The following is a 25096-nucleotide window of genomic DNA, read 5'->3' on the forward strand; positions in this document are numbered from 1 at the left end:
CTCTATTACACCCTGTGGAGGGGAGCAAAATACACAGGGGCAGGAGGAAGAGAGCAGTGCAGTGCCTTTACTAATGCTTTCTTTTTCCCAGACCCCACCAAAGCCCTACTGCTTCAACTGCACAGGACTTGGACTCTGTTGCTTTGGAAGCTGGGGTCAAAAAGAGCCATTATGTGTGGTATACTGCCCTTTGGACCAGGAAAAAATCATCAACCTGGAACTTACTGCTGGTGGCGGCAGCCACTGCATTCCCCAGATCAACTCCCCTCACAAGCTGCATCCTCTAGAACTAGCTGGAGAACAATAATTCCATTCACTACAACTTTCAAGGCTTTAAAATTTGTTTTCATTCCACACTGTAATGAAAACAAACCCTTTCAAACATTTTAGTAGAGTGAAATTGTGTTGAAAAGGTCAGATTTTCAATTCAGAGGTCTCCCTGTCTCTCTGGAAATGACCAGAGACTTCTCCCTGGATCTCAAAAACCTTCCCATCAAATCAATACATCTCCATGAAACATTTTAGCTTAGACAAAACAGCATTTTTCAACAAAACCCATTTTGCTGAAAATGTTCCAGCCATTTCTAGCATCCTCCTCTGCAACTGACTCCTACTCATTGCATGGAAGATGTAACTTCAACTTTGGCAGTTCTAACCTGCAGTTTGGCAGTTCTAACCTGGTTTCACCCTCCTATGGTTTGTGTATCATAGAGACCAATGCCAACTGCAGTCCTCAAGAACACCACCAAACCTGGCAAGGTATTCCCTTAAAAATGACCCATTTGAGATACCTTTTAGGATGCAGCCCTTAATGTACATCAGTGCCCTTCTGATCAAAAGCACATAAACTGTTTTTATTTTCCAAGTCTTTATTTACATTTAATAGATGCACACACAGGTAGGTACCAGACAGGCAGAAGTTTGGGACAGCATTGTACACATTGAGTATATTTTCAGTATACACATGGGAAACTAACATTTTTCTAATTATAATACAATGCAAATTTCTGTTGTGGCATTGGGCAGTACTTTTTTTTGTTACCTGTTAGTAGGCTACCTGTGACATAATTATCGTCCTATTTTGATAGGTAAATATGAAGCCAGGAGGTGCACAAATAGATTGTTTTCAGAGACTCAGTGATTCATGAAAGCGAATACTTTGGAAAATCTCCAAGGACAGATAATGTGGAGATGGCACCTGCCAATATTAGATCCTCAAATTTCCTCAGAAACCATGTTTACTGGCTGCCTGTCTTTTTTGGCTATTTGTGTGGGTGATGACTAACCTGTTTGCTGCAGCCCATCCCTTTAATTTTTATTTAATGAGTATATACAAAATCAAAGGTGTGCATGGTAATGTACACAGTAAGTGAAGAAATGTTTCTGACTGTAAACTTATCACAGCTATATATGCTGCAGGGGAAGACAGCACCCGACAAAGAGGATTGCGGAAGGAATTTAAACCCAAACAATATACTTTCCATTTAACTCTGAAAAGAACCCCTCCCTCCCCCCATTATTTAATACATTTCCGTTAATATTTAAGAAACAGACACTTTTGAGCTTGATCTACCTGACAATGTGGCTAATTGTCTTACTTACAGATAACTAACCTATCACAAATAATGATTCACATTTTAAGCAAGCAACCACGTATGACAAGATGTATGTTTACACTGGCTCTCCCTATACCTCAGTCTATCGTACTGACTGCACACTCAGTGACATTGTCTTTCAGCACATGATGGATGCATTCTGGTCTCTGAACTCTTTGGGCCAAATTCTGCTCTAAGTTACATGGGCACTTCCTCTAGAAATCAGTGGAGTGTTCTGTATCATATATTGTAAAATATTAGCCCACCACGCACCCACAGGCACTTTGTTTCAATCTACCTACACTGGTCCAGAAACTATGACAGGGATACAGAAGGATTAGGCTAATGTTGATAGTAACTTCACCTCTAAATCCTCTAAATATCCCCAAACATAAAACCTTATTAAGTTTCAGATAAGGCTGCTGAGTGCAATACAAGAACCAATTAATTCATTCATTAAAAATAACCCCCCCCCCCAAAAAATCACAAGTGAGGGTTACATTAACAATTATGATACCAAATTTAATAGAAAAATTCTGCTCCTCCCTTAGATTCATTTCCAATATTTCACAGTAATAGCTCCTTTCTATAACGTTTTATGGATGAGCGTAGGCTGTGTGTCAAAACATGACTTACAAAGGAACTCTCAATGCATCTTTATCAATGAAGCTGCAATCAGCATCTCTATGATGTATGCAATCAACATACACATATTAGCTTATTCTCACAGTTTCTCTTTGTTTAGCTACTGTTATGTAATTGTCAGAATACTGAGGAAATGATGGAGTGGTGCTGGAGCTACGGACAGCTGGGAAGCTTAGAGGTGAAGACTCAGAGGATCTGGTCACTCTAGTTAGGTTGCATGAGAGAGGAAAGGCGTTAGGAGGCATTGTGGGACAGGCAAAGAAGGGACAGGGCAAGATACAAAAGAGGGCAGCAAGAAGACAGAGGAACTGGTATATTGGGCGAGTGTGACTGAGCTGAAAGGCTGTGGGCACTTTGTGTGGGATGGGTCATGGTGAGAGCCAAGGAACAGAGTATTTGGCAGCCCTCTCTGCCACCGCAAAGAGGCTTGTCAGTTCCCAATTAGACTGTTTTGGCTCACTGAGTCTGACCTTAACTAGGCTCACAGAGGTAATGCGGGCCCCCAAGGAGCCTCTGAACACTGAGGGTGGGTTGGGGTGATGTGGGGATCCATAGGAAGGAGTCAGGAGTATTGGAGATAGCATGAAGGGAGCTCGGGTGTGTGCGATCTTTGAGGGAGCATGGTAGTAGGCAAGTGGATTTATGTAACAAATACACTAACTGACTGGCTGAAGTGTTTTTCTCATGCCAGCTAATGTCATCTATTGGCAGGGATAAAATTGGCAGGGATCAATTTGGTGATGATTATTTGTTGCTTCTCTTTTTGTTAAAAGAAAAAAATTCCAAAGGGTTTTCAAAGTATCCTGTGCACAAGAGTTCAGACCAAACTATACAAGTGTCAATTTGGAGTATAAAAGCCTGTCCTATATCAAGAGATCAACCCCTCCACTGCCCCGCAAACAAACAAACAACCCCATGAAACAGTGCAGCAAAATGTTGATTTTTTTTAACTGTTAATTGAAAACTGTAGTATGACATAGTATGAAATGTTCTGAAAAAGATCTTCTTATACCCTACATTATATTGCAAATCAATTACTTCCCCAGATCAAAATTTGAAGCGCCAGGGACAAAATAAAGCTTACAGTGGAACGTCCAACACAACCTTATCTATTGCGAGAGAGAGAGAGAGTTACAAAAGTGCCTAAGAAATTTAGGAGCACAAGTCCCATTGAAAGTCAGTGGGACTTGTGCTCCTAAATCTATTATGTGCTTTTGGACTTCGCCTTTGAGTCACTGTCATGCCTTCATTAACTAGCCTAATGTTAAACAAATGTAACTATGAAGAATCTTGTATTGACAAAAAAAGCTCTACTTTACTAACTGGCATTTTGATACAATGTTGTGATGTAATCAATGTATTACGAATAAATTAAACAATGCCACAATTTAAATACTAATATAAACTGAAAAATGATTTGCCCTCTCAGCTCTATGTCCTCTTTGTAAATGGTTTTGAGTTGGTATCAGTGATAAAACTATAGAAAAATGTAAACCAAGATGACAAACATTTTTGGCCTTTTTCACAGAGGTAAAACAAATTTACAAAGCTTTAGTGTGTGTATTGGGTGTATATTTCTCATTTTTATCAAAAAAGGGTTATTTTTAACTTTAAGAGGAGAGATACCTACAATTAATAAAAGGGTCACTGACAGGATAAAAATATTGAAAACTGATATCCTTACTTAAGTTACAAATAACATCTTATTATTAAAACACAAAGAATTTTTTTAAAATGACACTTCACTCTTTAACTTAATTTTAAACTCCTCAGGGTGTGGACTGTCTTCATTCTTTATGTACACCAAGCCAAACCAATGGCAGTCTATCAAAACAGAAATGGATGCTCATTTATCATCTTTGTATTTATCTCAGATTTGACAAAAAAGACCTGGGCCCTGTCCTACATGGAGATCTACTAGAGTGTATCCCTCAGCCTGTGCTCTGTGTGGATGCAAGGGTCTGGGATAGTGGGTCCTGATATAGGATTGAGGCAGGCCCAAATCACTTCCACTCTGGATTTTAGTAGTTTAACTTTCAGGTTCTTATGAAGTAGCACAATGCTGTTAATCCATAGGAGAAAATCAAATCAAATTAAAACAAAAATGAAAAACCCACTGCCTGAGTACCTCAGGGGAAGTACAAAGGAAACCCCGGTATAGTGCATTAGCCTTTTGTATTTGCTCTGTCCCTTGGGAGGCAGCCAGAAATTACAGTGGTGTGCACAGTTATAAGAACACAGACAGAACCACTGGCATTTGGAAAATATCCATGGATATGGTCTTAGTTTCTGTAAATGACAGTTGTTACAAAACCTTTATTTTGGGTCAGATTTAGCCCAAGTTTGTCACTTTAGCATATTTCTTTTTCTACCTAACGTTAGACATTATGCTATAATGTATTTAGTCCTAGAGATCAGTAAAATTAATTCTGAAATAATCAGTTATTGCTCATCTTGCTGCAATGTAAACAGTATTTAATAGAAATTGACAATGATATAAACACTACAAAATCAATGTAAATACAGTTACTTTACTTATCAGTTACTGTAGATCCATTTTCCTTTTGCTCTTTTTTATGTAAGTGATTAATGTTTTCTCCCTTTGCAGAAGAGAACAAACATTTCAAGAGGCACTTTAAACAGGACAGACTTGAAAAATGAAAGCCTTTATTATTTTATTTTCTGCACTCCTCTGCTGTTATTTTTATTTGTCTGTGAATACATAATTTCTTCTGTTTAATTCTACAGTTAGGTCAGAATCCTGGGCTGATTACCCCATGACTGAAATACCCAGATGAGGGAAGCTGAGGAGGAAAATTCCATGAGAATTTCTTTTGCTCAGTTACTTCCCCAAAATCAATTCAGGTGATGGTTTTACTCCCTGCCCAACTCCTCACTGTGCATAAGCCAAGGTAATATAATCCCACACCTGATCTGGGGGGACTACTTGTAAGGATAAGAGAATTGTTTAGTCTCTGCATCCAGTCAATCCTTGAAATCTCTGCTGTGTGTGATGATGGCTTTTATGATGTGGATATCTGTCTACTAGAGATGGGCTTAAAATAATCAACCCGTTAGAGATCAGTCAGTCAAAGCAATAGGGCCTTCAGCAATACCAAGGTGGGCAAAGTCCAATCTGGTAACCTAGACCTCAAAGGAAAAATAAGTGATTAAATGTTTTACTTTTCCATTGTATGAATTCCCTTGACGTGGCAACTTTTAGATTACAACTCTTATGTAATCCTGATTTAAGACCAATCACGCCCTCATTTTTATTAACTTCAGTAAGCAGCAGATCAAAGTCCTTGTTTTTATTTTCGTTCTGTATTATTTTAAATAGCATCCTGTCTTTGTATTTCAAGCAAATATTTTTTTGTATAACGTAGCGTAAAGTGACGTATGCACATCAAGCTTGGAAGACCATGCAAATCTAATTTGAAAACATGATTCCACACTTTTTTCATTGGTACAGAGAAAGCATCTCACATCTAAATAATATAACAAGAAATCTCACTGTTACAGTCACTTCCGAGTACTTTCCTGAGAGTTTTGTTGCACTGCCATGCAGGAAATCAGGAGTTGGGAGCACTCTCTGCTAACCTGGCTGTGAACACAAAGTGTATCTTTCAGTTGACACAGTCTCAAGGTAAACTGCACTGCCTAGTGAGCATTTGTTGTTGGCCCATCAATGGAAAGGCACCAATAGTGGAGACACCTTCATGGATGGGGAGTACTGCAAATGTGGCTGCAATGAGGAGGGGGGAAAATATATGAATGTACTACAGGAAATTAGCATCTTTAGAATACCAGTGAGTCATCATATATTACATGTGCCATAGTACATGAAATGCCACTACTTTCCCCACACATCATTTTTCCAACAGGGCTTTCTCTACCCTCTTGAACTTTTTTAATTCAACAGTTAGTTCCCAATATCTGAGATAAAGCCACATTAGTCTTCCATTTTGACGCTTGTTTGTGTTCAGCACATTACCACAATATGTATCATACTTAAAAATATCTTTTAAACCGTTTTCCATTTCTATATCCACAGCAACAGGATCAGTTGCAGCTCTAACTAGCAAATTTTTCTCTATTTCTAGTCGCTGGTTTCTGGGCAGCACAAAACTGCAGTAGATATCTTGTCTTTCTAAAAGTGCTTCTTCAAATTCTTTTATTACAATATTAGCTCTCTTTTGCCATTGTGCTTCTTTTGCAAGACAACTCTGGTACAAGGCACCTGCTGCCCCTGAGCGCCGCAGAACCTGCTTTTCTTGCTCCAACTTTTCGTGTTCCTGTTCTAGAACTCTTCTTTCTTCTACTAATTTTCGACTCTGGGAGATTAGGGCTTCACGATAACTCAGGGTTCTGTTGTGTTCCTTTTCAAGCTCCAACTCCAAGTGAGCAACTGTGCGGCGATTTTCTGTGATTGTGTCACGATATTTTGATTCAAGATCTCTTTGTACAGATGTTAGTCTTCTGTAATATTCTTTTTTTTCTTTTTCTATCTCTTTCTGAGACTCTCTGGACCAGATCCAACCTGTCATACATAAAACAAATTCCATATGTAAACAAAATATGTACAGTATTGATAATCAAAATTATTGAAGTACTTCACAAAGAAGTTCTGTTGCTACTTTTAGTAGTAACTTTATTTTTTTCTCCCCAAAGACACAAAGGGTGAAATTCACTTCAGTTCAGATGTCCCACAAAACTGAGAAGTTGTATGGTCTATGTTATAGAGGAGATCAGACTTGATTATCAGAATGTTCTCTTCTGGCCTTAAAATCTATACATCTACATTTTTAAAACGTAAGAATGGCCATACTGGGTCAGGCCAATGGTCCATCTTGCCCAGTTTTCTGACAGTGGCTGGTGCCAGATGTTTCAGGGGGAATGAACAGAACAGAGCAATTTATCGAGTGATCCATCCCCTGTTGCCCAATCCCATCTTCTGACAGTCAAAGGTTTAGGTACACTGAGACCATGGGATTGTGTCCCTGACCATCTTGGGCAATAGTTATTGATGGATCTTTCCTCCAAGAATTTTTCTAATTCTTTTTTGAACCCAGCCACACTTTTTGCCTTCACAACATCCCCTGGCAACAAGTTCCGCAGGTGGAGTGTGAGTTGTGTGAAGAAGTACTTCCTTATGTTTATTTTAAACCTGCCTCCTATTAATTTCATTGGGTGACTCTGGTTCTTGTGTTATGTGAACGGATAAATAACACTTCCTTATTCACTTTTTCCACACCATTCATGATTTTATAGACCTCGATCATATCCCCGAGTCATCTCTTTTTTAAACTGAACAATCCCAGTCTTTTCAATCTCTCCTCACATGGAAGTTGTTCCATATGCATCACTTTTGCTGTCCTTCTCTGTGCTTTTCCTAATTCTAATATCTCTTTTTTGAGATTGGGCGACCAGAACCGCACGCAGTATTCAACGTGTGGGTGTACCATGGATTTATATAGTGGCATTATGATTTTTACAGTCTCATTATCTATCCATTGCCTAACGATTCCTAACATTGCTAGCTTTTTTTCCACTGCTGCTGCACCCAGAGCAGGCGTTTTCAGGGAACTATCTTTCTTGAGTGGTAGCAGCTAATTTACATCCCCATCATTTTGTCTGTATAGCTGGGATTATGTTGTCCAATGTGCAGTACTTCACATTTATCAACACTGAATTTCATCTACCATTTTGATATCCAGTCATCCAGTTTTGTGAGATCCCTTAGCAACTCTTTGCAGTCAGCTTTGGACTTAACTATCTTGAGTAATTTTGTATCATCTGCAAGTTTATCCTGCAAGTTTTATCTGGAAAAAGGGGTAAACAGTGAGATGGCTAAACTTGCAGACGATACAAAATTACTCAAATTAGTTAAGTCCAAAGCTGATTGCAAAGAGTTGCAAAGGGATCTCACAAAACTGGATGACTGGGCATCAAATTTTCCAGATCATTTATGAATACGTTGAACAGAACTGGTCCCAGTACAAATCCTTGGAAGACCTCACTATTTACCTTTTTCCATTGTGAAAACTGATCATTTATTCCTACTCTTTCTTTCCTATCTTTTAGACAGTTACAGATCCATAAGAGGACCTTCCCTCTTATCCCAAGACTGCTTTACTTTGCTTAAGAGCTTTTGGTGTGGGACCTTGTCAAAGGCTTTCTGAAAGTCCATGTACACTATATCAACTGGATCACCCTTGTTTACATGCTTGTTGACACCCTCAAATAGATTGATAAGGTATGATTGCCATGTTGATTCTTCCCCAACATATTATATTCATCTATGTGTCTGACAATTCTGTTCTTTACTATAGTTTCAACCAATTTGCCTGATACTGAAGTTAGTCTTACCAGCCTGTAATTGCCAAGATCACCTCTAGAGGCATTTTTTTTTTTTTTTTGGAAAAATTGGCCTTACATTAGCTATCCTCCAGTCATCTGGTACAGAGTCTGATTTAAGTGATGTGTTACATACCACAGTAAGTTCTGCAATTTCATATTTGAGTTCCTTCATAACTTGGATGAATACCATCTGGTCCTGGTGACTTCGTATTGTTTAATTTATCAGTTTGTTCCAAAACCTCCTCTGATATCTTAATCTGAGACAGTTCCTCAGATTTGTCACCTAAAACATATATGCTTCTCAGCGTACGTGGGGGAAGGAAGTGATGTTGAGGAAGCAGTTTAGGGTTTATAGAAAAGCTGTTCTGTGGCCCCTAACTTCAGAGCCTGAGGTTGGAGTTTTGTGAGTAAAAAAAACTTTCTTTGCCTCTCAGTGTGAGGTATCAGTTTGGGTCTTGGTGGTTACAGACCTCATCTCTCTCTCTCTCTCTGACTCTGGAGATGGGGGCAGGACGAGACACCTATCATCACAGCAGTAGTCCTGAGTTCTGTCAAGGCATGATGGTAAACAGGAGAAGTGTATAAACAATACCATTTCCACAGGACAGCTGAGAGCCCTGGAAAGAGGCTGTTCTGATAGTCATTCCTGGAAGAGGCAAGTACAGCCACTTTCTTTTATTTTTATGATCCTTTGCTTTGCAATGAATTTGAGGCAGAACAGAGGAACATCTGAATCAATATATGAGGCTGTGAGTATGTACTCCTGCTTTTATGGTCACACTGAAATAGACTCAAAGGCAAAATAACTTTCTGTTCACATTTTGAGGACATGCCTTTTTATTGTTCAGCCTGAGACAATCATGCTATGCTGAAAATTTATAGTTCTCCCCTCAGAAAGTTCATGGGTCAACTGTTCTTCAGTATTAGAATTCTGATCATCAGAAGTATTATCTCAGATATCAGAGATCAAACATAATTCCACTAGACTGATTAACCCATAAAAAATAGCACAAGGTCCAATCTTCCAAGGGGTCCACATGCAGAAGTCCCATTGATTTTGATGGGAGCTACTTGCACAGCACAATTAGGAACATAGGAGTTACCATATTGGATCAGACCCGAAACCCATCTCGTCCTGTATCTTGTCTCCAACACTGTCCAGCACCAGAAGTTTCAGAGGAAGGTGTAAGAACCCCACAAGGAAAACATATGGAATAATCTTCTCCCAACATTAGGTATCATCCTGTTCTCTAAAAGATTTGTTAGCATGATTTATAACACTGGATATTCTTTATGTCCATGTAAATGTCCAATTCCTTTTTGAATCTTGTTAAATTCTTGATCATACTGACTTCCACATACATTGGTAATTAAAAGGTGGAACTCATTGTCACAGGAAGCTTTTTTTATAAGTTTGAATTTGCCACCTTTTAATGTCTTCTTGTTCTTGAGTTATGATACAGGGAGAACAGAACTTCTTGATCTATGCCATTCATTACTTGACATATTTTTATCGTATCACCTGTTATTCATCCTCTTTCTAATCCCAATCTTTTCAATCTCTCTTCCTAGGAGCTTTTCCATGCCCTTAATCATTCTCACTGCCCTTCCTTGAACTATATCTAATTTTGCAATAATCTTTTTGAGATGGAGTACTGCACACAATATTCTAGGTGAAGCCACATCAATGATTTGTATAATGACATTATAATATTCTGCATATTATTCACCATCCCATTTCTTATGTGTCCTAATATCTTGTTTACTTTTTTGACCACAGTTATGCACTGAACAGAGGTCTTAATTGACCTGCCTACAGAGACACCAAAGTCCTTTTCCGGAGCTAATACAGTTAATTTTGAACCCTTTAAGGGGTATGAGTAATCTAAATTTTTCTCCCCAGTGTTCACTACTCGGCATATAGTTACACTGAACTTCATCTGCTATTATGATGTCCATTCACCTTTCTTGCTTAGGTTTCTCTGAGCCTAATACAGCCGTGTTAGTCTGTATTCGCAAAAAGAAAAGGACTACTTGTGGCACCTTAGAGACTAACCAATTTATTTGAGCATAAGCTTTCGTGAACTATAGCTCACTTCATCGGATGCATCTGATGAAGTGAGCTGTAGCTCACGAAAGCTTATGCTCAAATAAATTGGTTAGTCTCTAAGGTGCCACAAGTATTCCTTTTCTTTTAGAGTAAGTAATATGGCTAGTCTTAAAAAGATGATGTTTTGGGTCAATGAATAAAAGGGATCCATAAAAATATTGTCTGTTTCGGGAAGTGTAAGGAGATAGCTTTTTTTCAGGTTCAGCAATTATTGTCATGCTACACTCTTATAGCTTAAAATAAGGTTAAGTTACACGTACTCAAAGTTTGTTTAAAACAAAAGAAAGATTTATATCACATTATTCCAGGGGTTCCCAAACTTGGTTCGCGGCTTGTTCAGGGTAAGCCTCTGGCGGGCCACAAGACACTTTGTTTACCTGAGTGTCCACAGGTATGGTCGCTCGCAGCTCTCAGTGGCCACGGTTCACTGATCCTGGCCAACGGGAGCTGCAGAAAGCGGTGGCCTGGCCTGCCCCGCTTCCCACAGCTCCCACTGGCCGGGAATGGCAAACCGTGGCCACTGGGAGCTGTGAGTGGACGTACCTGTGGATGCTCAGGTAAACAAAGCCTCTCGCGGGGCTTACCCTGAACAAGCCGTGAACCAAGTTTGGGAACCCCTGCACTATTCTAACTTATGATCGTTGTTGGGCAGAGGTCCAGAATAAACAGTTTAGAAATTTCTCTACCTGCCTTTTCAGAGATTATTTAATAAAGGTGACTTGCAAAGGTGACTTCCCTTTCTTAAGGGAATTTGCCCTGTTTTGCTTCCTTCTGATGCATTAAAAAAATGTAAGGTTTTTTTCCTTTAGAAACTAAAGACAGCTTTAACTTTTTTTAACCTTAGAAATATCAGGAGCATCAAGTCTTATTAGCCCTGGAGAATCTCAAGGACGTACCAAGGATATTTATTCTAAGTTTTAACACCTTAAGGATTAATGTACTGAATGTTAACAAAATTTTCCTTTATTTATGCTATTAGTTACTGCAGTTAAGATGGTGTTAAAAACAAAAGTTTTTAAAAAGTCTGAGTCATTTCACTTGCTAAATTTTCACTATCACCATTTCACTAATTTTCTAGTCTTCACAAGAGGGACTTCCAGCCTAGACAGGCCTTGAATTTCTAACATTAACAATTTGCTTGGGGTGGCAGGGGACCTCAGCCCTTCTTCATACATCAAAAGACAGAAAAGGCACAAGTCTAATTTTTTAGCTTTTTGCAATTCCTTCCCTGCTAACTGGGCTGCATACAGTATTCTCGGCAGGCTAGCTATAGAACATTGTCTCCCTTCTTCAGTGAGTTATCTGAAACAGTACAACCACGCTATTGAAAGTAATATAACATATCTTTAGAGCCAGTCCATGGACATACTAGCTCCACCTTTTGTGGGTTCCCCCCCAGCTTGTTGGCACCTTGCTAATGTGTCACATGCTGCTCCATCAGCATGGTGCACTTGCAGAATGGAGCTTACTAAAATATTGGTTAAATTCCACTTGCAACCCTGACTGCCAAGGAACTGAGGGGAAAAATTGCCTTAATACTCTGCCTGTAACTTTCCACAACAGGATCTCATATCACAATACAAATATTGAAGAACTTGAGCATCACACAACCTCTGTGACGTAGTATTATCTTAGATATAAGAGGATGGATTAGATGATCCAGGAAGAGCTTTCTAGCCATAGGCTCTAAGTCTGATAGCTGCACACTCCAGTTTCAGGCTCATATTACTTTAATATCCAGGATTTCTTTTTTTAAATCCTTTCTTTACAAGGTACATACACCTAAAATCCATAGTATATAAATAGCACACATTTTGAAAACTCTGGTACCATTACTTACAGTAACTTATAGTCTCTACAACACTCATTAAAGCACAGTATCCTCAACAGTAAGATCATCATTAACAGACACTTTGGGGCACAGGAAACATTTCTATAATATGTGTACCTATGACAGATTACCTTTGAGGGAATATAAGAGTATTTTGAGCTATTTATTGTCCTTATTCTGATCAATTTACAGAGCCAAAAAGAAAGCAGTTATTTTTAAGCATGTAGGGAATAATCCTGCATTCCTTAAGCACTCAAAACCACCACTCAGTCAAGCAATACAGTACTCAAAGAATGCAGGGTCTGTCCCCAAATGTGAATTACTGTACAGGGCTGCTTAGAACTCTTATACAGCAAGAGACTGAAGTTTTCCACAAACAGAGCAATTTATTAGATAATTTTTCACATTGTAGTTTTATGCATTCTGAAAACATCCAAGATAAGTGCTGTTCACCACAGGTAAATAAGTTTTACAGTCAAACTGCTTGGGCAGGGTATAGCATTGTGTATGTGTCTAACACAATGAGGCTCCCCATCTCTGATTTGGGTTTCTCGGCACTATCACATTCGACTCAAATAGTCTGAAGCACAAGATAAAAATGTTATAACATGGCTCCCCTACACATCATCCACTTCACCAATATCTCAAACCTCCTCACTCAGTTCTTATACAGACAGACAGCTCCACACCATCTTATGCATGGAACATCCTTCCTGAACTGATCCTTAGGGGTTACTAAGCTGTCCTATTTCAAATCCTTCCTCAAGGCTCACCTCTGCGGCAATGCCTAGACGAAAACTGCTAGTTAACAATGGCTAGGTTACGGGACAACTGGTAATAGACTTTAAAGAATACAAATGTATAAACACAGTATTTATAAATAACAATTTTAATTATATTCCTCTTTTCCTACCATTCATGTCACTTCTAGCCCATATCCAATGGCTTAAGGCAGTGGTTCTCAAACTATGGGGCAGGCTTCTAAAGGAGGCGTGAGCTGTATGCCTTTTTTTTTTTTGGAAGAGCTCTGGCTGTCAGACCCAGGTGCCTGGGCTTGTGCACGCCCAGGAGGCAGGGATAAAGGGAGCTTTGCCACCTGGGCTTGGGCTCTCCTCCCTCCCCACCCCCTTACTGCCAGGCAGCCCAAGTTCAGGATCTCCTTCTCCCATCCAATTCCTCAACTGGAGGCGGTGAGGCTCTGGCTGTCAGCCCCAGAGTGGAAGCAACAGTAACTCAGAGGGCATTCTGCGCCAAAAAATTAAAAATTCTGCACACAATATTTTAAAATTCTGCAAATTATATTTGTCAAATAAATGTGGAGGCATGGCATTGGGGAGCACGGGCCATTGGCTGCATAGAGATGAGAGATCACTTTGCACTCTCAGCACTGAGGCTGCACCCAATCCTGATACAACGCAAGTACAGGGCCTGCCCCCAGAAACACCCCAGGGCCCTCCCCCTCTGCTCCAAGTGCACAGGTGGGGGCAGGCAGGCAGGCTCAGCAAGGCAGGATCCAAGTGTGGGGGGTTGCAGGTGTGGGTTGAGAGGGTTCTCAGTGGGACAATCTGGGTACGGGCGGCTCAGTGGGGGATCCAGGTGTGTGTGGGGGATCTGGATGCACAGAGGCTTGTTGGAGGGTTCTGGGTGCAATGGTAATGGGACTCTGCAGTGGGGTCCAGGTGAAGGTGGTTGGGGCTCAGCAGGGGGATCTGGGTGTGGGGGAGATAGAGATCGAAAGGGGGGGGGTCTGGGTGTGGAGGGGTCCAGATGCTGGGGAAGTGGGGTTGAGTGGGGTGGGGATCCAGGTGTAGCTGGTTGGGGCTCAGTAGGGTGGGAATCCAGGTGTGGGTGGCTCACTGGGGTGGTCCAGGTGTAGGGGAAAGGGGCTCGTCGGGGGGGTTCTGGGTGTGGGGTAGGGTGAGGGTCTGGGTATGAGGGGTTCTGGATACATGAGGGTTGGGCGGATGGGGGAAGCAGCTCTCTATATAGGAATCCCTCCCCTGCAGTTGCGGAGCGATGGGTGCAGGAAGTGCTTGTGGGTGGGTTTTGCACAGCTTCCTACAGACAGGGGAGAAACCTGGGGGGTAGGTCTGACCCAGCCCTGGATGCCATGCAGGGAAAGAGGAAGTCCTGTCCTCCCCAACCCAGCCCGGACTAGCAGCTGAGCCCAGTGCAGAGTAGGAGCCACCAGGTGGGTCTTCCCCCCAGTCCCATCCCCCACCCCACAGTGATTTACCTCTCTGCCAGCTGCCCTGGGCACCCAAAACATACTTCTGGGAAGGGTCACACGACTGCTCTTGTGGCTTCCCCATCAGAAAGCCATTTTTCTGGAGGGGAGCAAAGAAATCTGTGGGAGACATAACTTCTGTGCAGAATCCCCCTAGGCGTAAGCAGTGCAGAAGTAAGGGTGGCAATGGGGCACTAAGTCTGCTGTGAAAAGTGATAGTGACAAATATCACTTTTCACGTTGGCACCTTTACTTCTGTACTGTTGCTGGCACTGTGCTGCTTTCAGAGCTGAGCACCCAGCCAGCGGCTGCTACTCTCCACTCTGCCTTCAGAGCTGGTGGAGATATATATCCTGGGGTAGAGGGTGGGAGAGGGGGCGGAAAATACTACAGATACAAAGAAGGGAGGCCTGACCAAATAAGTTTGAGAGCCACTGGCTTAAGGGGTTTTGGACAAAGTCCTTAGACTATAAACACTTTGGGGAACGGACTACGTCTTCATGTGAAATTGCAATGCAACTAACACAATGGTGTCCTCATCTCTATTAGAGCCTCTTAACAGTATTTCAGTGTGTTATCTGATAATAATGAGGAACAGTGAGGTTAAATGACTTGCCCAGGGTTACTCAGTCTATGGCAGAACACAGGTCTCCTTCCTCCAACTCACGTGCCTTAAACACAAAACTTTCCACTTCCCTGAAAAGAGGCAAACTATGGAGGAGTAGAAAGGATGAGTGAGGGAAAGGGAAAGACTACCAGCCTACAATTTTTTTCCCAAAAAAAGAACAAAGGTAAATTAGCTTGTGTAGACAAATGTGTGTACTAGTATTTTTATGTATTAGCCTTCCTTTACCTGCACATACCAGTCCTCCTAAACATACATTCCCTCCCAAATATGGTTACTCACCCAATTCTCTCCTCTTCCTTCAAAGGCTCTGAGATGACCCTCCTCCAGCTAGTAAGGATGGCTGCATTTGGCTTTCCACTGGATTGTGGAAATGCCATTTCAAACAGCTGGACAGAAGAGGGGTTGCTGGAGCAGTGTATTGCTGCATGAACCTTTTGGTCCAGAGAACTCAGCAGCCAGTTCTGACCCCCCACACATGGCAACACATTGTATTTCCACTAGAATGCTGGGCCTGATAAGAAACATATAATTAATAAAAATATTACTTACGAAATGCAGCCAATCCCAGCATTGGAACCAACAAAGCATAATTCCATTTGTTTCCATCACCACCATTTTCCCTTGGATTAGGCTGGATATTCCAGTTTGGAGGATCATTTAAATTATTCATGGAGACACCTTTAGATTCACAGGGGGAAAAAAAAGTCATGTCAGTGGTACCAATGATTAGGGGAGGGTGCTGATAGCAGTAGGTAACATGGACATGTGCACCTATTAAAACCATACCTAATACTTGGTTCAGGATTTCTATTTCAGATTCTGGATCAAACTGGAACTAAAGAGATAGATTTTTAACTGTAAGGGTAATTAACCACTGAAACAGATTGCCAGGGAAGTGGTACATTCTCCATCACTTGGAGTCTTTACAGTATAGTCTACTTCAACACAAGCTATTGGACTCCGTGCATAACCACTGAGCATTCTATTACCTGTGTTATGCATACTGGTGATCAGACTAGATATCACAATGAACTCTTTTGGTATTAATCTTAATCTATCTATTCTTTGCTAATGAAATTACTTCCAGTCAGTAGACAAAGGGCCTAGCACCTCAGAAAGCCAATTTCACTCCTCAAGCATGGAAACAAGTACAATAACTAATCCATAAGGCCAGTACCTGTTCTTTGAGTCCCATTGCTGCTGTAACACATATAAAAACCCCACCAATTAATGATGCCTAAGATGGTGAGCAGGTGGAGATAACCGGCACTTTAGTAATTTTTAAAAACTTGAAAATGTCTTTTGTTGTGCTTTGGAGTAGACAACTAAAATAATGAAGCCTCAGTCCTACTGGTGGTCTCTGGACACTATGTTTGGCACTCTCTACCTCAAAGCAGCACCCTAGAACCTGCATATTCACCATCACATAATTATGATATGTTTTGTACAAAGTATGTCTTGTGAGGAATCATTTTAAAAGTCTTGATCTGTTGAACATTGATATCCTGTTGGATTGTATGTGCTATTATTGTATGTGAGGTTATGAAGTTTTGGTGTGTGTGTGTGTGCACGTGTGAAATATGTTTGAGGTTGGGAACACCCACAACCAGTCTTTCAGGTAAAGCAATGAAGTAGCCAGACAAGCTGATGGCCCATTAAAGAGAATCTACACTCCCAGTTACCATCCCAGAAGACTTCTGAGAAAGAGCATCGTAGGTAATGGAGAATGATTGACCAATGAGGGTGGACCCCCAGTCACAAGCACAGAACTTTCCAACAAGCTGGAAGAAACTATAAAAGAAGGGGAAGTGACATCATGACTTGGCCTCACTCCCCGCACAACTCAACATCTGGAAACACGTCCGGAGGACAAAGACTTTAAAAGCAGGAGGGTGGTCCCAGGCTGGAGGAGAGTTCCAGCCTGTGTATTGAAGTTTCCAGACTTGTTTGTACCATCTCTCAGGATGAGGCACTGCTTGATTCCAACCCCATTTACTTTATAGAACTTAAGACTGTGAATTTATTTTATTCCTTAGGTAACCAACTTTGATCTCTAGGCTTATTACTTATAATCACTTAAAATCTATCTTTCTGTAATTAGTAAATCTGTTTTATATTTTATCTAAAACAGTGTATTTTAGCTGAAGTGTTTGGGAAATCTCAGCTCAGTTTACAATGGCTAGTGTATGTCCTCTCTACATTGAGGGAGGGGTGGACTTGGTAATGAACTTACACTGGTCAGGCTTCTAACCAGGGCAAGGCGGTACAGTTCTGGGGTACAAGGCTGGGAAGCTGGGGGGAACTGGCTGGAGCCTCTCTGTTGTTGGTTCATGAGTGAGTGGGAGCATTCATGTAACTCGATTGGTTGTGTCTGTGAAGGGTAAGTGCAGTGCCTGCCACAGGTTTTAGCTTGCCAACATCATCACAGTGTGAGAAGGAGCCCAGTTGGGGGGGGGGGGGGGGGGGGAGGGAAGCTCAGCAGTCCCATAGTTCAGGCTGCACCCGGGAACCCTGTCATACTATAGTCATATAAATAAAAGTAAAAGCATAAATCCAGATGTTATAAGAGTTGCCTTTAGGTGGAAAACAAACTGGGTTATTGGTTAGTTTTGAGTTGCTTTCTTCTTGTAAGACCAAAAGTTTCAACTATCCACCCACCCTCCCTTCAAAAAACACAAAGCTGATTCTTCCTTTAAGAGTGTTGAAAGTAAGATGTGTATTCCAGGAATAATTAGCTACAAAGAAAAAAAAAATTGTCTATTGGTAAACTTATTTAAAACAGGGCTGCATTTGGCTCTCCATTGCAACACCACTCTTTTAATCAGCCAAACAAAAAAGGGGTTGTGGAGCAATAAGATCCTACCCGCTGCATCTGCAGTGCTCCATGAATCGGCCCAGAGAGTTTCCTGGTACAACATGAAATACAATTTAAAGTAGAATAGTGTGGAAGGAATTGCTTATACAGCGGAAGACCGTTAATTTACTGCTTGTGAAAGATGTGGTCTTAGTGGGAGTCAAATAGACAGGCAAGTCCTTTGTTCATCCGTGGAACAGGTGAGTCGTGGGTACTGGCATGTGAGCTCCTCCCCCCACTCCCCACCACTGACCCAATTTGGCCATTACATTGTACAGAATTATCAAGGGAAAAGAGAAGTTCATCTCCATGCTATTTCAGACCTATGTATTTCTGTGAAGATTGTCAACATGGATCACAACGGTATTACAGTACAGACCTGTTTACATGCGAATCCGCTTAAAGCACGGTAGCGCCATGCCTCCCAGTGCTACCTATTTAACACGCGAGACTCATTAATATGCGATACAGGAACTTGCTACGTTGAGCTACAGATTTACTCATTAACTCACTGACATAGAAATCGACAGGAAGTGCAGAGCAGAAACGTGTTGTACGTCTTTATCGATATTGGTAAAGACGTAACACGCACGCTTAGACATTGTCATGCTAGACAGATATATAATATATATACTACATTAGAAAATTTTAACTGTAGGCCTAATATAATGGCAGAGGGCAAGCGTCAGAGTTCCTACACTGTAGAAGAAAAGCTAGCTGCAACAGATGGAGTAAATAGTGGAGAAACCCAGGCCAAAGTTTCAAAAAATATTGGGATTGCCGAATCTACTCTCCGAGGATGGCTAAAAAACGAATCTAAACTGAATGGCTTTGTACAAAATATCGATTCTGCCATGGGTCTTAAACGAAAACATGTGCGCTATTCAGCAAAACCCACAATAGATAAAGCCATGCACACGTGGTTTGCTCAGAAAAGGCTGAAAGGAATGCCGCTTAAGTGGGCTAATTCTTCAAGCCCAAGAGACAAAATTTGGAAATTTAATGGGGGATGAATCATTCCAAGCCAGCAAGGGGTTTATAAGTCATTTTAAAAAGCGTCATGGCATAGCGCAGGTATCGATTTATGGAGAAAGCCGATCAGCCGATGAATTGGCCGCGAATGCATTTCCCACCGAGTTAAAATCTATTTTACAAAATGAAGACTACCACGCTGAACAACTTTATAATTGTGATGAAACAGCTTTATTTTCAAAACTGCTACCTGATAAGACTTTAGCCTTTAATTACGAGACACAGAAAACAACTGGATTTAAAAAGATTGTGTGACTCTTCTTTTTTGTAGTAATAAGATGGTCAGCCATAAGCTTGCCCCTCTTCTCGTTGGCCGCTTTCATAAGCCTCGCTGCTTTTAATCACCTCAACAGAGCCAAACTGCCAGTAATATACGCTAACAGCAAAAATGCTTGGATGACGAGACATTTTCGACGACTGGTTCCACAATAACTTTGTTCCAGCTGTTTGTAAGCTTCTGTGGTCAAAGAAACTCGAAGCCAAAGCACTTTTGCTACTTGACAATTGTCCAGCCCATCCTCCAGCTGAATCACTGGTATCGAGCGATGGAAAAATTCAAGTGCTATACCTACCATTCAACACAACATCAAAAATTCAACCTTTAGACCAGGGCATTATTCAGAATTTTAAGAACAGTTATTAGTGGGAGATGATTTTGGCGATCGTGTCATGCACGTCTTCAGGCATTTCCGAACTCCTGAAACAGTTAAACATGAAGGAAATTATTTATTTAGATAAAAAAGCTTGGGACGGAATAAAACAAAAGTCCATTGAAAACTGCTGGATGAAGGCTTTCGGTGATGCCTTTTCTGTCAAAGACGGCTCAGACTCGGAAAACTCCAGCAGTGGCACTGATTCAGAGCCAGACTTTGAAGGATTTTCGGAAGAAGACGTCCTACAAACACGCACACAGACAAAAGAGGATAAAGGTAAACTTCTCTTTCAAATGATAAAAGATTTTAGTTTGGATACATCGCTGGAAATCATTACCCGGTGGCTGGAGATGGATGAAGATTGCCCGACTTCAGAATTTCTGTCCGAGGAAGAAATATTAACGGGCTGCAAGGCTACATCGGACTGCGAAAGTGATGGCGAGAATTCTAATAATGCAGGCCTAAATGACAATGACGACGACAATGTCGTTGAAAATGTCAAAATTTCGCTCACAGAAGCCCTTATTGCTGTAGAAACTGTTGTAAGATTTACGGAGGAGCAAAATGCAGAAAATATCGAAATCATTCATCTTTGGCGAAAGACAGACTTCATAAGAAAGAAAAAAAACGCGAGCCAGAAAGAGCAGAAAACAACAGCGTTTTTTTCTAAGTGAATCATAAACACTTTTTTCAGCATGGCCCTCTTAACCCGCAGTCCGTTAACACGTGGTCATGATGGCTTGACTCCCGACAGCCGTACGTAAATGGGTCTGTACTGTATGTGTATTACTATAGCACCTAGGAGCCCTAGTCCTGGACCCCACTGTATTAGGTGCTGTACAAACACAACAAAATGATCATCCTGTCCCACAGCCCATACTGACAACAAATTTTAGATTGTATGTCCACTGAGAACTGGACTGCCAATGTCCATATCTGATAAAAGAAGCTGTGCAGTTACCCACCTCCACTCCTGCGTATTACACAAATATGATGAGTCGTTGTCCTCTCTTGTAAAGATGCCAAAACAAGTACTTCTTAAAAAAAATAAAATAAAATAAAAAAAATCATGTTTAAAAAAAAAATATCTTCAGAGTTTCAGGGGCTTTAAAATGTCTTTAAGCAAGTGTTTACACCACAACTCAGTTATCAAATATATGTTCATATTTTTTATTACTTCAGGAAAAGCAAATATTCTTCATGTTGAAGGACTGTTCTAAAAGATTAGATTTTTTTAAAGAGAAGTTCTATTGGTTGTAGAATATTTTTTCTGCCATTCAGCACCTCTAAAATGCCATACTTACAACACAACTATATTTAAAAGTATTCTACATTTCCTACTTAAAATGGAAAGTGAACTTGGCTAAAAGTGTTGGCACCAGCCAACTTTTAAATACCAGCAACGTTTTGTTATGTTAAATAATCATGATGCCGAAAAATCTTTACAAGGAAGAACTTTAGCATTATAGTATATCAGGGGTCAGTAACCGACGGCATGCGAGCTGATTTGTAATGGCACGCTGCTGCCTGCCGGGTCCCAGCCTCCGGCCCCGCTCAGCCCGCTGCTAGCCCAGATGAACGTTCGGAACCCCAGGCTGGCAGCGGGCTGAGCGGGCCAGCGGCGTAAGATCAGCATTTTAATTTAATTTTAAATGAAGCTTCTTAAACATTTTGAAAATCTTGTTTACTTTACATAAGACAATAGTTTAGTTATATAATATACAGACTTATAGAGAGAGACCTTCTAAAAAACGTTAAAATGTATTACTGGCACGCGAAACCTTAAATTAAAGTGAATAAATGAAGACTCAGCCCACCACTTCTGAAAGGTTGTTGACTCCTGTGGTATATCAAGAAAAAAACGAAAAATACCCCAGAACTTTGAGATTTACTTACCATCAATTTAACAGACTTAGGTACAACTTAGCCACTTGCCTAGAAAATAGGACACTGCAGCTTCTTTATTAAAGTCATTTTAGACCTAAAAATAAAATGATTGCTTTAGTAACCAGTTAATTTGAGAGATTAGGATTTTTAAATACGAACATTTCGTCTTTATTTAAAGTGATAATTGGCGAAATCAGATCTCTCTGATAAGATAGAAGTATAGAACAGGTTTTGCCGGTCTTGACAGAGATGGTACTACCTTTCTTAGAGCTTCAGACCAACAAGTCAGTCAGTCTTTCAGATATTTCAGACCTGTCCCATGATATGGAGTAGGGTCTGATTCTACAACAAATTCCTCTTTACAGAAATGAAAGGAGCAAAAAACCCCGCTGCAAGCAACTATAATTTTGGTTTTCCAAATCAAAGTCTATTATGGTGCAACTCATGTATGCAAGACTTTAGTACATCGGAGTTTGAGGGCTGTCTCTCTAGCACTGGGCAGGGATAACAGAGTTGGGTAGATGGATTTAGGACCTCTCCTCACATTCACCCCCCCCCCCCCCGAGTATAAGCATTTGTTTATTGTGTTAAAATACCTGTGGGCTATCTAGGTACTGATTTGGCCCCATCACTGCAAACCCAGACCACCCTCCACACTTTAAGTTTTCAGGGTAAAAGTTCCCCTCCGCATCTAAATTTCAGCCTCTCCACTTGTGCGCAGCTGTCTGGGCTCTCACCTAAATTCCCGACCAATTCATGAACAGGGAGAAGATTTGCCTTTTGGCGTTCGCTGGCCTATCTCACACACAGGGCCTGATCCTGTACATGTGCTCAGAGGCTGGCAACCACTGTGCCGCCTACATCCCTTGGTTACTCCTGGGGGAATCCTGCGCCACTGCACATGTGCAGAATTTGTGTCCCCTGCAGAAAAATGACTTTCTGACAGGAAAGCAAAGGGAAGCCACAAGAGTGGTCACGTGACAGTTTCAAGCAGTATGTTTCGGGTGCCCAGGACAGTCAGCAGAGAGGTAAATCACTGTGGGGCAGAGGTCAGGACTGGGGAAGACCTGGTTGGTGGCACCTACCCTGCACCAGGGTCAGCTGCTAGCATGGCATCCGGGGCCGGGTCAGACCCACCCCCCAGATTTCTCCCCCAGTTGAAAGAATCTCCCACCTTTCCCATCACTCCTCAGCTGCAGGGGGAGGGATCCCTGTACAGGGAGCTGCTCTCCCATCTGCCCAAGCCCCCTGTACCCAGACCCTCACCCCACCCCCAGAATCCCCCCCCTTAAACCTGGACCACCCCAATGAGCCACCCTACCAAGCCACCTGGATTCCCACCCTACCAAGCCCCAACCACCTTCAGCCGGATCCCCCTGCAGAGTCCCATTTCCATTGCACCCAGATCCCCCACAACAAGACCCTGTATAGCCAGATCCCCCCTGCACCCGGATCGCCCACTGAGCCGCCCGCACCCAGATTACCTCACCCAGAACCCCTCTCAACCCACACCTGTATCCCCCCCCCCTCCCAGGGCCTCCACGCTTGGATCCTGCCTGCCTCCACCTGGCATGGAGGAGTAGGGACCTGGGGTGTTTCTGGGCCAGGCCCGGTCCTTGTGTTGTGTTAGCTTTGCGTGCAGCTATCTAGAGGGGGAGCTGCACAGTGATCTCCCACCTCCGTGCAGCCAGTGGCCCGTGCTTCCCAGTGCCACACTGGAGCCCCCACGTTTATTTGGTAAATAAAATTTGCAGAATTTTAAAATATTGTGCGCACAGAGTTTGGGGGCGCAGAACGGTCCGGGTCCAGGTCCAGTGACGGGGCTGAACAGGCCGCGCGCTCAGAGGCCCACCACGGCCAGGCCGATCCGCGCGCGGGGTCCTGCGACCCCTGGACAGCCCCGGGCGCTCCCGCCCCCGCCCCCACGCGCTGGAGGCGCGGCCTGGAAACTCAGCAGCGCCTCCCGCCCCCGCGCGCCTGGGGACAACCCCGTGAGCGCCCCGGCCGCGGACGAGGAGACTCACCGCACAGACCCCGCCAGGCCCAGCCGAGTAGCCGCCGCCGCCACTTACCCGCCGCCAGCGGGTCCAGCCCCCACCTCCCCGGACCAGCCCATTGGAACGGGAGGGGGAAAGGGAGCAACAGCCGCGGGAGCCTGGTCGCCCGTCACACTATCCTCCCCCGGCAGTTGGTCTCTCCCGGAGGCTCGCTCCGGTAACTGCGCGGCCAGCCCCGCCCCAGCGCATGCGCAGGAAGTGACCGACTCTGCTGGCAGGGCGAAATGGCGGCGTCTGCTGGCGCGGCGTCGCGGGGGTTAGCGAAGCGGCTGTTCCGACCCCCAGCGGGAGCGGTGAGTGCGCCCAGCCTCACGGGCAGCCGGCCCCTGCAGAAGGGCGGGGTGTTGGATCGGCGTCTCCCTGCGTGGGAGCTGGTCAGCCCGAGGGGGCCTCTCAGACGGGTCTAACCCGCTCGCCTAGCGCGCGCGCGCGCACGTGGCGGCGGGGGGAGCCGCGCGCTGCCCCGGCCCCCCCCCTGCAGCTCCCCCGGCCCCCCCCCTGCAGCTCCCCCCTCCCCTCCGGGCAACAGACGCCGGCTCGGCTCCTCCTCCGCCGTGGCTGTGCTGCTGGGGCGGGGGCTGCCGTACGAGCCTCGTGCCTGAGCTCGCCTAGCCTGAAGATCAGACCTGATGTTAAAGCTCCCTCCTCCCCAGCCCCGTTCCCCCTCCGGGTGCCCTTGCAGCGAGAGGGGCCGGCCCAGCAGTCTCTGGCATTGGCTGCCCCCCCACCCCTCTGTTCGCCGCCAGTCTCAGTAGACGCGAACGAGATGGAGAAAGGGGTGGGGGAGAAAAGCGAGGCTCTGAGGGGTGAAGTGACTTGCCCAAGGTCACCCAGCTGGTGGGAGGCAGAGCCTGGTAGGGAACCCAGCCCTGGCAGCCCGCAGTGTGGTGTCCTGTCCACTGGTCCCTGCTGCCTCCCCTCTACCTCCTTTGCCTCTGTTTTAGCAGGTAGACAAGTGACACCTCTAAGGGTCTTAATTTCAAAGGCCTGTACAATCTGCTTCTGTAGTATCTTTTTGGGATTTGACCTCAGGTACCAGGGATTCAGTGGCAGGAATTTAGTTCTTGAGAAGCAGTGTCTTTTTTTAGCAGCCTTATTAAAAAAGTGGGTAGAGGAATACAGTAGTCACGATAGCATGTTAGTAGAAAGGCTTTCAAAGAAACTCCAGTATTCTCAAGGAGGCCAACGTGGCCTGGCTCTTTTAAATAGCCTGGTGT

The 25096-nt window shown here is 43.1% G+C and overlaps 2 protein-coding genes across 6 annotated transcripts in view; one reads left to right on the forward strand and one right to left on the reverse strand.

The window, feature by feature from the left end:
• Nucleotides 1–480: 480 nt before the first annotated feature.
• On the reverse strand, nucleotides 481–24060 carry CCDC127 (coiled-coil domain containing 127). Of its 4 annotated transcripts, XM_073332611.2 has the most exons (5): nucleotides 23847–24060; nucleotides 21832–21916; nucleotides 20901–20972; nucleotides 15946–16074; nucleotides 481–6780 (listed from the first exon to the last, which is right to left on the reverse strand). In XM_073332611.2, exons 4-5 carry the CDS (start codon nucleotides 16064–16066, stop codon nucleotides 6110–6112), a joined length of 792 nt encoding a protein of 263 aa, XP_073188712.1. In that variant the 5' UTR covers nucleotides 16067–16074; nucleotides 20901–20972; nucleotides 21832–21916; nucleotides 23847–24060; the 3' UTR covers nucleotides 481–6109. The 4 variants fall into 4 exon arrangements, with proteins under 4 accessions (XP_073188712.1, XP_073188710.1, XP_073188711.1 ...); XM_073332609.2 differs by lacking the exon at nucleotides 20901–20972 and having other exon boundaries at nucleotides 23847–24057; XM_073332610.2 differs by lacking the exons at nucleotides 20901–20972; nucleotides 21832–21916 and having other exon boundaries at nucleotides 23847–24056.
• SDHA (succinate dehydrogenase complex flavoprotein subunit A) overlaps nucleotides 24045–25096 on the forward strand; it is a 29141-nt gene continuing 28089 nt past the window's right edge. Inside the window, exon 1 of one of the 2 annotated variants that reach the window (XM_073332604.2) lies at nucleotides 24045–24172. In XM_073332604.2, coding sequence (XP_073188705.1) covers nucleotides 24104–24172 — 69 coding nt within the window. In that variant the 5' untranslated portion in view covers nucleotides 24045–24103. The remainder of the gene's footprint in view (nucleotides 24173–25096) is intronic. The other variant, XM_073332602.1, reaches the window with a different exon arrangement.

Source organism: Lepidochelys kempii, chromosome 2 (assembly GCF_965140285.1).
Source record: "Lepidochelys kempii isolate rLepKem1 chromosome 2, rLepKem1.hap1, whole genome shotgun sequence".
Lineage (NCBI taxonomy): Eukaryota > Metazoa > Chordata > Testudines > Cheloniidae > Lepidochelys > Lepidochelys kempii.